Source organism: Carcharhinus amblyrhynchos, chromosome 8 (genome assembly GCF_965287045.1).
Source record: "Carcharhinus amblyrhynchos chromosome 8, sCarAmb.v2.hapA, whole genome shotgun sequence".
NCBI classification, from domain to species: domain Eukaryota; kingdom Metazoa; phylum Chordata; class Chondrichthyes; order Carcharhiniformes; family Carcharhinidae; genus Carcharhinus; species Carcharhinus amblyrhynchos.
Genome location: NC_137331.1, coordinates 6,709,304 through 6,722,455, shown reverse-complemented (window position 1 = coordinate 6,722,455; position 13,152 = coordinate 6,709,304). Strand labels below are relative to the sequence as shown.

At 39.6% G+C, this 13,152-nt stretch overlaps 1 protein-coding gene across 3 annotated transcripts in view; it reads left to right on the top strand.

The window, feature by feature from the left end:
- The window catches only part of taf2 (TAF2 RNA polymerase II, TATA box binding protein (TBP)-associated factor), a 103,057-nt gene that overhangs the window by 46,542 nt on the left and 43,363 nt on the right, over positions 1-13,152 (top strand). For all 3 annotated transcript variants that reach the window (XM_080193590.1, XM_080193589.1, XM_080193591.1), the window contains 6 exons: positions 2,635-2,770; positions 7,456-7,610; positions 7,933-8,047; positions 8,435-8,544; positions 9,636-9,701; positions 9,852-10,104. In XM_080193590.1, the coding sequence (XP_080049716.1) occupies positions 2,635-2,770; positions 7,456-7,610; positions 7,933-8,047; positions 8,435-8,544; positions 9,636-9,701; positions 9,852-10,104 (835 nt within the window). The remainder of the gene's footprint in view (positions 1-2,634; positions 2,771-7,455; positions 7,611-7,932; positions 8,048-8,434; positions 8,545-9,635; positions 9,702-9,851; positions 10,105-13,152) is intronic.

The following is a 13,152-nucleotide window of genomic DNA, read 5'->3' as shown; positions in this document are numbered from 1 at the left end:
GTCCATCCGAAGTTCAAGACAATCCTAATCACAGTTGACACTGTTTACAATCTTCTTATTCTCTGCAAATTTTGAAATCATGCCCTGAACACCATAGTGTAGTTCATTAATCTATATCAGAGCAAGGGTCCCAACACTGATCTCTGGGGACCTGCGCTCTGGATCTATTTGTCCTACCTTTCCCCTTCAAGGGAATATCTTTTGACATTGCCTGCAATACTTTTTTTTTGAAGGTGGTCCATTGTTCAGCCAATATTTCTGTCAACATTTGATCTCAACTCACTTGACTCATATGCATACTCATCCCAATATGGCTCCCCCCCAGTTAATTATGCCTACTCTGGATTTTTCTTGCCTTTTCCATGGCCAGCCTAAACTTCTTGATACAATGGTCATTGCCCTCTAAATGGTGTCCCATTGATATTTGACCCACTTGGGTCAACTCACTCCCTCAAACCAGTCCAAAGTTGCTTGTCCTCTTGTTGGACTGGAAATATGCGACTGCAGAAAATTTACACATTCCAGGAATTCTTGCCTCTGTTGTCCCTTTGCAATATTCCTTTCCCAATCTATATTCAGATAATTGATGCACCCCATTATAATTAATCTATAATTCATGCACCTCTAATTTCTTTGCACATTTGTTTCTGAACATCCCTTCCACTTATTCATGGTTTAAATACTACACCGTTATCATTCCTTAATCTTAGCCAAAGAGATTTCCATTCTTGACGCTCTAACTGTAATGTTATCTTTAATCAATGCTGCTACTTCCTGCACTCTTTTCTTCCCTTCCTGTGTTACAGACGGTGGGGGGGAGGTTTAACTTTACACAGTTGTGATTTCTCTCCTCACCACTTGTCTGCCAACAGAGAGGAGTTTTTGAATTCCTTCTTTATAAGTGGTAGCATATTTTCCGTAATCCTTAAATATTGGAGTGATCCAATCCTCCATTAATAATCACACAGCAGACTTGAGATAGGGTAAAATCAGGGGTTAGTTTATTTTACGAATGCACAAAACTTGAGAAGAAGGTTTGCAATTTCCCCCAACTCTTGCATTCATGCAATAAAAGAAGAATAAGGGGAAAAATGTACAGAGCAAAGACCACAAACAAAATAAAAATTGCTTCGTGTGAGTCCAAAATCAAAAGTCTAATGGCATACTCCTTCAGAGAGAGTAGCAGACTGGAGCTGGTGTGAAGTAATCCACTTTTCTGGTAGTGCTGCCTTCCATAATGGAAACACATAGAGATGAATTAGTCTTGTAGTAGGCTTTGTCATGGAAGTTTAGAAACTGTAGATGGAAGCCAGGCAATTCAAGCCTCGACAGAACTCTGGATCTCCTGATGTTTTGGTTGATGAAGGATGGCAATCTGCCTCTTTTAGCTTGACAATAAGCTATTACAATTTCTAGCAGTTTGGGGTGAGGGAGATTGGTCATGTGACAGCTTCTTGCCCTTGGTTTGGACTTGGGATGTTTTTCTGGTCTAGATTCTTGAGATTAATGTTAAGGTTTCATCTATTAGTTTACCAGTGCTTTCACTGTCCTTTGTCTCCTCAGATGGTTCATCTCTGGCCAGGGTTTTGCCTCAGAAATGTAAAGGGGCCTTAGTTCATTTCCTTGGAATTTGATTTCTGCAATCACAGAGGCATTATTGCCTATTTAGAGATAACCAGGTTGCTGTCATTTTCTATAGGCTAGAAATTCATTATGTGACTTATGGCTTCAGTTAATGTAAAGTCAATGTCCATTATGTTTAAAAAAATAATTTTATAAAGTAGCCAGGATGATATACATATATTCTTTCATGTCTTTTTGGCATGATACCTATCTCTCCTAAACACCTTGTACCTAGGAATATTTAACACTCAGTCCTAACCTCTTTTGAACCAGGTCTCCATTATAGCAATAATATTTTATCATTTGTCAACTTGTGTCTGTAGTTCACCAGTTTTATTAACTACACTCTTGTGCATGCACGAACACGCACATTAACTTTGATTTAGATGGTTTGATTTCCTCCCTTATTCTGACCTCATCTAATCACTTACTGTTGTCTACTTTAATTCTATCAAATATGGTGCACAGGTGGGGAGAGAAGCCATTGCAAGTGATGCTGTGACTAAAATTGGATAGATAAAGATGGAACCAGGTGTCAACCATGCCAAAAGCTATAGACAGGTCTTGAAGAGCAAAGATGGACAATTTACTTTTGTCTCATTCACATAGCTACTGCAAAATTGGGCTCTTAATTGATAAAACTACAGCTTCCTGTCATGCGATTTCCCTCTCTTTCTTTCTCTCAACCATTCTTTTCTTTGCAGGTCATCACAGTTAATTTTATCTTCATCTAGTATTCACACTGAGTCACTAATTTCTTCAGGATTGAAGGCTTTTAATGTTTCCTACCAGGACTTTTGAGGGCCAGTTTTGCCCTAACCACACTGCTGCCTGAGATTAAAATTAATTACATATTGAAAATATTAAATATATAGTGTACAGCTGAAGTTGAATTTGAAAAAGAAATTAACAACCACTGTTGTTTACATATTCAACAACTTCAGCAGAATTGATCTGTTGCATATGAAACATTAGTGGAATGCTTTTAAATTTCTTTTTCATTCCTTACAGCCCTGCTCCCCATTTGCATTTTTCAATTCGTCATCCTCACACATTGTCCTGGAAGTATTACAAAATGTTCCAGTGTAAAGCTCACCTGGTGATGAGGCTCATTGAAAACAGGATCAGTATGGAATTCATGCTTCAGGTTTGTAGCAGAATTGCTTCGTTATAAGTTTCCTTAAGTTGTTTCCTTATGTCTGAACTAATTCACTCTAATTTTGTCTTCAATTTTTGTTTTCTTTGGTTGTTTTAATCAGAGTCATGAAAATTTAGCTCAGAAGGAAACCTTTCAGCTCACTGTGTTAGTGTTGGCTGGAAAATATCTATGCATCTTAATTCTACTGTCCAGCAGGAGGTCCATAACCTTGTTAGTTATGGCACTTCACATCTGTTTCCAAATAGTTTTTAAATGTGGTGAGTTTTTTCTAACCTATACTACACTACCCTTTCAGGTGGAGAAATCCAGATTCCTAATGCCCTCTGGGTGAAAAAGCAATTCTCCTCAACTGCCTTGAATCCTACTGCCAGTTACTTCAAATCTATGATTCCTGGCTATTGACGTCTCTGCTAAGGAGATCCTTCCTATCTAGACACCACCCCCCCCGTAACATTTATACAACTTATCTTTCCTCAGCCCTCTCTGTTCCAAAGAAAACAGCTCCAATCTTTCCTTACAATTAAAATTCTCCATTCCTAGCCACATTAATAAGGGGCAAAATTAGGCCATTTGGCCCATTGAGTCCACTCCACCATTCAATCATGGCTGATATGTTCCTCACCCCATCTTCCCGCCTTCTCCCCATAACCTTTCAACTCATTACCAATTAAAAATCTGCCTAACCTCCTTAAATTTACTCACTATCCCAGAATCCACCGCACTTTGGGGTAGCAAATTCCTCATATTCACAGCCCTTTGGGCGAAGTAATTTCTCCTCAACTCTGTTTGTTTTAAATTTGCTACCCCTTATCCTAAGACTATGACCTCTCATCCTAGAATGCCCCACCACCGGAAGCATCTGCTCCATGTCTATTTAGCTAACCATAGCTTTTATCTTCCTGAATACTTCAATTTGATCTCCCTACGTTCTTCTGAATTCCAGAGAGTATAACCTAAACTGTTCAATCTTTCTCCATACGCCAAACACTTCATCCCTGGAATCAATCTAGTGAACCTTCTCTGAAAGGCCTCCAATGCCACTACATTTTTCCTCAAATGCAGAGACCAAAACTGTGCACAATATTCCAGGACTTCCTTACCTTTATATTCTATTCCTTTAGCTATAAATGCCAACATTCCATTTGTTTTCTTTATTATCTGCTGTGCCTGCACGCTACTTTTCTGTTACTGATAAACGAGGACACCCAGATCCCTCTGCACCCGAGCATCCCGAAGTCACTCCCCATTTAGATAAAAAGTTGTCTTCCCATTTTTGCGACCAAATGCATGACTGCACACTTATCCATGTTAAACTCCATCTGCCACATTTTGGCCCACTTTACTAACCTATCTATATCCATTTGTAAGGTTCTTATTTCCTCATTGCAACTTACTGTCCTGCCTGTTTTTATGTCATCTGCAAATTTAGCTATAGAGTCTTATATCCCTGTGTCCAAATCACTAATATAGCTTGTAAATAGCTGGGGCCCGAGGACTGAAGCCTGTGGCACCCCACTAGTTACTACTGGCAATCCAGTAAAAAAGACCAATTATTCTGACTCTCTGTCTTCAGTCCATCAGCCAGTCACCTATCCAAGCTAATAAATTACCCCTAATCCCATGTGATCTAACCTTATGTGCAGCACCTTATCAAATGCCTTCCAGAAGTCAGATATACTACATCTATAGGATCCCCATTGTTCACTTTGATTGTTACATCCTCAAAGAACTCTAGCAGCTTCACAAATCTTATCTGAATCATCTTTACTGGAAGGATGTGATCGCATTAATGTGGGACCAGTACTATACACAGTACTCTAGCTGTGGCTTCACTAATGTTTCATACAGTTCTTGCATAAACTCCCTCCCCTTATATTCTTTGCCTTGGCTAATTAATTAATTAAAATCCTGTTTGCTTTCTTAATTGCCTTTGCTACCTGCACCTTTATGGATATGTGTTCCAAGGTCCCTCTCTGTCACTCCACTCTTTTCAGTGTCTGACCATTTCTTGTGTATTCCTTGTCTTGTTTGTTCTCCCAAAATGCTTACTTCATTATTGAATTCCATTTGCCACTTTTCTGTTCACCTGACCAAACATTGATTTCCGCGTTTTACAGCTTTCTTGTTCACGATCAACCAAATGGTAGTTTTTTTGTATCATTTCCAAACTTTTCATGTCTGTTACATTTTAGTCTAATCTTTGACAAATACCACATAAAAAGGACATAGTACAGAGCCCTATGGAACCCCATGAAGGGAAATGGTCTCAAAAACACCTGTCAACCATTACCTGTTTGTTTCCTGCTACTAAGCTAATTTTTGATCCAACTTGCAACTTTCCCTTGGATCCTATGGGCTTTTTCACCAGCCAGTTATTTGAGACCTTGTTTAAGCTTTGTAAGTGTCCATGTAGACTACATTGACTTCTTTGTTACATCCTCAACAAATTCAGCTAAGTTATTCAAACATAACCTCACCGTGACAAATTCATGCTGTCTGTCTTTGATTAATACATCCTTTTCTAATTGAGCTATATTATCCTTCAGATGTTTTCTAATAATTTGCCCACCACTTTTGTTAGACTGAGTTGATCTATCTCTTTTCTCTTTTTTAAACATCAGTACAACATTACCAGTCCACCACCAAGTGTGTAGCCAAATAGGATTGCAAAATGATGGTCAGAGCCTCTAAAGTTTCTTCTTTTGCTCCTTATAGCAGCATGGGATACATTTCACCCAGCCTCTAGATTTATCACGTTTCAAAAATGGTAAACCACTTAATATTCCCTCTTTTGCCTGGTTTACCTCTTCCAATATTCTACACTCTTTCTTGTTTTCTTTAATTCCCACCGCAGTCCCCTTTATAAATATAATGGGTAAATTGGCCTCTGCTATCAGTGCAAAATGGGACTCCTAACAAAATTGGCAATCGTTTTTCCATCATGTACAAACATCTTTCCACTGAAGCTCAGTTCAGACTGTTTATGGATACTCATTTCCTAGCCGCTCTGTTGATTTCAGTTGGCTTGAAATTAATATCTTACATGTCAGTGAAAATTAAAATTTTTAGTATGTATTTATTAGTGTCACAAATAGGCTTGCATTAAACTGCAATGAAGTTACTGTGAAAATCCCCTCGTCGCCACACTGCGGTGCCTGTTTGGATATATTGAGGGAGAATTTTAGCATGGCCAGTGCACCTAACCGGCATGCCTTTCGGACTATGGGAAGACCGGAGCACCTGGAGGAAACCCATGGAGACATGGGGAGAAAGTGCAGACTCCACACACAGACAGTAACCCAAGCCGAGAATCAAACCCAGATCTAACCACTGTGTCACCATGCTGCTCATAAAATGCCCTTAAAAATGGCCATAGTGAAAAATCAGCTGCTGTTTCACCACAAGCTTGTCTCAGTCTTTTAAGGGGAGAATTCAAAATTTCCTTTGGAAAAATAATTTTGAATTTCTCTTCTGAATTGCTAGTTTTAATTTTAAGATTATGCCCTGTTGTTCTGGATTCTGTTTAATCCCTTAATCATTTTATGCCGCTAGATCATCCCCTCAACCTTCTAAATTCAAGTTTATGTTACACGTCCTCAAATTAATTTGCACTCTGTCCCTTCCAGTGTTAATAAATGCTTCCTAAGAGTTGTGCACTTGGAAAACAAAATCCCTCAAGTCCTTTGTAGCTTTTGGTCTCTTAACATTAAGAAAGTATTCTGATTTGTCTTTCTTAGATCCAAGGTGGATGATTTCTCATTTTCCCAAATTGAACTTCAATTACCAGTAGACATAAGGGGGAGACTCTAAAGACAAAGCAGCACCCCGCCCTGCTGCCAACCAGAATGTTTCTTTGGTCAGCAAAAAAGGCAGCAATTGTAAATTATTGGACTGTACTCCTTTTATCTGCTAAGTAACCATGACCCTAAGATTGCATTGTAGAATTTATACACATACAAAAGTAAGACTTGCCTTTCACAACGTCAGGACTCATCGAAGCATTTTACTTTGAAGCATTGTTGAAGTGTAGTTACTATTAGTAACGTGGCAATAATTTTGCACACTGCAAGGTGTCACAAACAATAGTTTGATGATGACCAGGTAATCTACTTTTGTAATGGCCAATGTGTACCGCTCAATCAACAAGACATTCCCTGACTGCTCTTTGAAATAGTGCAATCAGGTCTTTTATGTTCACCTTGGAAAGTAGACAGGGTCTTGTTTTATTGTTTCATCTAAAAGACAACACCTCTAGCAATGCAGCAGTCTCTCAGTACTGCATTGGAGTGTCTGTCTTGATTTTCTGTGCAGGCATCTGGAGTAGGACTCAGTTGAAAGTATTCCCAACTGAACTACAACTTACACAGCTGAATGGTTAACAGTGTGAGTTGCTCCTCCACTGTTTTATTAAGAGTTAGCACCTCTATTAAAACATTAGAGAGATAAACTTCAGAACAGTATGCTGAGCATGTATCTGCTGATATTCTTTTGGAGTAATTCAGGGTCAATATGTTTTTTTAAAGAAGTGAAAGGCAACATGTTCGTAGGATCCACTTTTGCAATAAATGAACTGTAGCCATTCCTTGACTAAAATTTAAAGTTTCTAAATGCTATGAGTTTTGTTGTTGCAAAACAGGATATTTCTATCCGATAAAATTTATTAACTATTTTAGGTCTTCAACAAACTGTTGAGTTTGGCTAGCACTGCTTCATCACAGAAGTTTCAGTCGCACATGTGGAGCCAGATGCTACTTTCGACAACTGGATTTTTAAAATCAATCTCTAACGTGTCTGGAAAAGATATTCAGCCTTTAATAAAACAGTGGGTGTATCCTTTGAGTTTTTTTTCTAATTACTTCTGCAAAATTTGAAATGCATTTATAATTAGAACTTCAGTTCTACACAGCATGATTGTCCTTTAAGTTGCCCTATTAGTATTCAAATCAACTTATTTGTTCCACTTAGTTGCAAAAAATACAAATCCGTGGTTCTCAACGCTACTGAAATTTCCCAGGGTTGTCACACTTAAGCCATCAATTCAGACACAGGCATTGTACGTTAAACTGCTGTACATTTTCTTGCTTTCACTAAAAAGTTAAGTTCAGTTTAAATGTTCAATCCATAAAAAGAACCTTAACCATATGCTGTAGCGACCAGAGTGGTGTGGTGAAGTTCTTCGGTAGCTTTGCATTTAATAGGAAAAGAAACATCTTGGAGCTGGAATTGAAGCAAGATTATACTTCTTTGGGAACTCAGAAATATGTGGTAAGGACTACCTAACTTCAGCTTTGTTCATGAAAAGCTCAGTCCAGATCTTCTAAATTAAGTGGAGTCCAGATAGGCATCCAGGAGCATTAATAATGCATTTTCCCAATTGAAAGTCAGAGAAATAGACTTGAGGGACTACTGATATACATGTGAAACTTGATGGGATTTCTTTGAAGTGAACCACTGATCGTGGGGCCAGCAGGCAGTCTCACAAACTGCATATTTGGATCATCTTCATAAGTGAGGGAAATTTTAAAACAATTTCTTTATTTAGCTTCATGAGGGCACTCCTTCAAAATATTATTCCTCTACTGCTCTTAGGAATTGTTTAATTGCTTTTTTATATTTGTAACTAATCCTACCAAAGTTCTTCACCTTTTGCAGGGACCACTGAAAGTGACAGTGCAGGAACTAGATGGATCGTTTAATCACACTTTACAAATTGAAGAAAACAGCCTCAAGCATGACATTCCTTGCCATTCCAAGAGCAGACGGTAGGTGAGAGTATCTTGGGAGATCAGATTTCAAGGAGTTTATCCCAACTGAAAAAGAGTTAAAATTGATGGACACCTTGACTTTTCATTTTAAATGCAGGAAACAGGCCAAGAAGTTGGACGTTTGCACTAGGCATGAATTATGAAAGTTCTTGCATGATTGAGAGAATATCCATAACTAACAAGATAGGACAGCCTTTTGCACAAGTGTAGAATATCGATAAAATGGCTAGTGATGTGCTTTCTGTTTGTAGCAAGCTTATTGATTTTTTTAAAACTTTGAATCAGGTTAATACATTGCCAGATTTTCTCCAGTGAATTATCTTTCGCTCTATAAAGTAAATAGGTTATGCAATGATACACATTACAGGGCAACATGAGCAGGAGTAGGTGTGGCATGGGAGAAGCAAGCAGGGGAGGATGAGAGGAGTATGGCATGGGGGAGATAAGATCACCTTGCAGTGAGAGAGCAAGGGGTGTAGTTCACGGGGGTGCAAGAGGGGTTGACATGGGAACGTTCTGGGATGCCGTGAGAGATGTTGAAGTGGGATGGGATGGTATGGGAGAGATGAGATGGGGAATGGAATTAGGGTGATTCAAGTGGGATGAAATAAATGAGATCAGAAGGATGGCATGGGAAGAATGGAATGAGATGATGTAGATTTAAAGAAGCACTGTTGCAATATATTTCACTGAATTAATGACACTGCCTCACAGCCTGAGGTACTCGAGTTTGATTCTAACCTTGGGTGATTGTCAAAGTGGAGTTTGTACATTATCCCTGTGTCTGAGTCGGTTTCCTTTTGGTTTCCACTCACAGTTTCCTCCCACGGCCCAAAACTGCAGATTAAGTGGATTGACCATGCTAAATTGCCCCTTAGTGCCCAAAGATATGTCGGTTAGGGGGATTATTCATGGTAAGTATGCGGGGTTGCAGACCTAGGTAAGATGCTCTTCTGGAGAGTTGGTGTAAACTCGATGAACCGAAGATCTCCTTCTGAGCTGTAGGAATTTATTGAATTCTATAAGAAGATTTCTTAGCATTGATTTGTTCATTGTTTGAAATGGAAATTATTATTCTCCCTATTCAGAAATAAGAAAAAGAAGATCCCACTATTGAATGGCGAAGAAGTGGACATGGATCTTTCTGCAATGGAGTACGTCTTTTTCATTAAAATAATTTTAAACAGTGAAATTGCTAACTTTTGCGGGCACCTTTTATTATTTGTCAAATCATTTAGCGAGTAATATTGACATTATTATGTTTGAGTAGGTTCTACTAAAATAAATACTTTATGTTTTTGCAGTGCTGATTCTCCTTTACTGTGGATTAGGATAGATCCAGACATGTCTGTTTTGAGAAAGGTAGAATTTGAGCAGGCTGATTTCATGTGGCAGTACCAGCTCCGTTTTGAGAGGGATGTGGTTGCACAGGAAGAATCAATTCATGCTTTGGAGAAGTTTCCTACTCCAGCATCTCGACTAGCACTTACAGATATTTTGGAACAAGAACAGTGCTTTTACAAAGTTAGGATGCATGCCTGCTTCCGCCTAGCAAAGGTGAGCTGTGATGGAACTCAGTAACTATGTGATTATGTACAGTATGATTTATTGAGAGGCTTGTTGAGGGATGGGTCCTTTGGGAACAGACTATGCTTCAAAAGTGCTATGTTGCACATAAAGCCTTTCGGTATGTCCTGAGGCTGAGAAAGGCATTATATACATCAATGTTCCTTTTCTTTCTTTGCGTGAGGATTTGTGCAGTAGAATACACAGAGTTAATGCTATGGTTATTTCTGAAACAGTGGTGACATTTCTAAACTGGACTAGCTAGATAAATACTGTGACTGTAAGAGCAGGCCAGAGGCTAAGAATCCTGCAGTGATGAACTCACTTATTGACTCCCCAGAATCTGTTCACCATTCACAAGGCACAAGTCAGGAGGGTGATGGAATACTTTCCACTTGCCTGAATGCGTACAGCTCCAAAAATACTCCAGAAGCTTGATTCCATCCAAGATAAAATAGCCCACTTGATTGGCACTCCACAAGCATTCACTCTCTCCATCACTGACACAGTGGCAGGATGATTACCATTACAAGATGCACTGCAATAAATCATGAAGACCCCTTAGACAATACCTTCGCAACTCATGAACATGATCATCTGGAAGGAAAAGGGCAGCAGACATATTGGAACACCACCACTTGGAACTCCCCCTCCAAGCCACTCACCATTGGATACATATTGCCATTCTTTCACTGTCATTGGGTTAAAATCCTGAAGCTCCCTCCCGAACAGCACTGTGGGTGTACTACGTGAACTGCAGCAGTTCAAGAAGGCAGCTTGCCACCATCTTCTCAAGGTGCCCACATTAAAGTTTGTTTATTAGTGTCACAAGTAGGCTTACATTAATATTGTAATGAAGTTACTGTAAAAATCCCTTAGTCGCCACACTCTAGCCCCTGTTTGGGTATACTGAGGGAGAATTTAGCATGGCCAATGCACCTAACCAGCATGTCTTTCGAATTGCGGGAGGAAACCAGAGCACCTGAGGAAACCTGCTGCAGACATGGGGAGAACGTGCAAACTTCACACAGACAGTGACCCAAGCTGTGAATCAGACCCAGGTTCCTGGCACTTTGAGACAGCAGTGCTAACCGCTGTGCCGCCCCATAAATAAAAAAATGTTGAATTCTGTGTTTTATGTTGATTAACTTGGTGTTGAAAATTTATTGCCTTTTTTGGATTTGCTTATCAAATTCTGTTTTGTAATTTTGACAAGAAAGTAGCATATTTGCTTCAGCTACAGTTAAAACCAGGTACTATTTGGGCAGGTCAGTATCACTATTGTAACACTAAACAAAGAATTTACTCAGCAAACTTGCTAGATCTATGAGGGGTGTTTTTGGGACCTCTGCACTTGCCCTATCATACTCTGTCTCGCAAAAGTCATCATACATAGTTGTTGACGCTCAATTGAATTCAGTAATGGACATCATATCTGGAACTCTGTTCAAGCCTCTTGGCTCCCTGTCCTTGTAAACATTACTCCGCCATACACTTACTGACTGACGAAAGTCACATGCTGGTTGAAAGCATCTGAGCTGCACTTCAATTGCCACTCCCATGTGGACTCATTCAACCCACCTCATATTTCACCCCGCATAAGGCCCACCCTTACTGAGTGGGATCTACAGCAGATAACCTTTGGATCAAGGAATAGGAAACATGGGAAATCCTTTTGACAAACCCCATCTGTCAAATGACAGGCTCTGAACTGCCTGGGTGACAGTGGTCCTTGCAAAATAGACTTAGGAGAGGCCAGGGTCTGTGTACAACCAACCTCCACTGCTGGGGCTTCATTGTAAACCCATTGTGCACTTATGGAAAAACACCATTTATGCTGCACCTTACCAAGGAGTGCCCCCTCTACAGACTTAAGCGATGAACTGACCGTCTTAAACTCGGCAAATAAGGAAGCTGTGCTTGGCTTCGGGTATTTACATTTGCTAAATAATAGGTCTTACTGTTTTAAAAGATTTAAATATTGCAATCATCTGCCTTACCTTCTCCTGCATTGAAGTATGATTTTAGGTTGCATGCTTAAATAATTTTGTTCCATTATTGGCAACACATCTTTCTGCAGCTTTGACACCAAAAAAGAAATTGACATAATTCATAGCTTTGTTTAATCATTTCACAGTCAAAAGACCCTTGACCCTGTAATGGTTTCTATTTCCATTCCCATTCCTGCACCAATGCATCTGGAGACCTCCCTTTTATTCCTGCTGTCCCTCAGTAACATCATCCAGAAACACTGTCAGTTTACAGGTCTCTGCTGATGATGCTCAGCTCTACTTCACCAATATTTCTCTCTACTTCTCCACTGTCTATAAATTGTTACTGCTTGTCCAATTTCTAATTCTGGAGGAACAGAAATTTTCTCCAACTGAATGTTGGAAAGCCTGAAGCTGTTGTCTTTGATAACTGCTGCAAACATCTTTCCCTTGTCACCAACTCCATCCCTTTCGCTGGCCGCTGTCTAACTTGAACCGGACTTGGTGCCATCGTTGCACCTGAATTTCTGACCATACATCAATGCTATCCTTGCACCATCTGTTACATTAGCCACATCTCCTGCCTCAACTCATCTACTGTTTAAATCCTCACAGAGGCCTTTGTTACCTCTGTACTTAAGCATTGCATTAAGAACTCCAAAGTTCTATCTCCCTCAGCTAAACTCTGCTTCCCATGCCCTAACTGATGCTAAATCTTGCTTATCCAGCACCCACATTGACTCCTAGTTAAACAATGCCACGATTTTAAAATTCTCATTCTTTGTTTCAAATCCTGGAATGCCTTGCTCCTTTCTATTTCTATAATCTCATCCAACTCTCTGAAACCCTCTGTGCTCATTTGATTCTGGCCTCTTGAACAATCTGATTTTAATTACTTCGTAAGAAGTCTGACAACACGAGGTTAAAGTCCAACAAGTTTGTTTGATAGTAAACCCACTAGCTTTCGGGGTTTGCCCCTTCGTCAGGTGAGTGGAGAGTTCTGGTCACACACACAGCATATAAAGGCACACATGGTTTACAGAATACT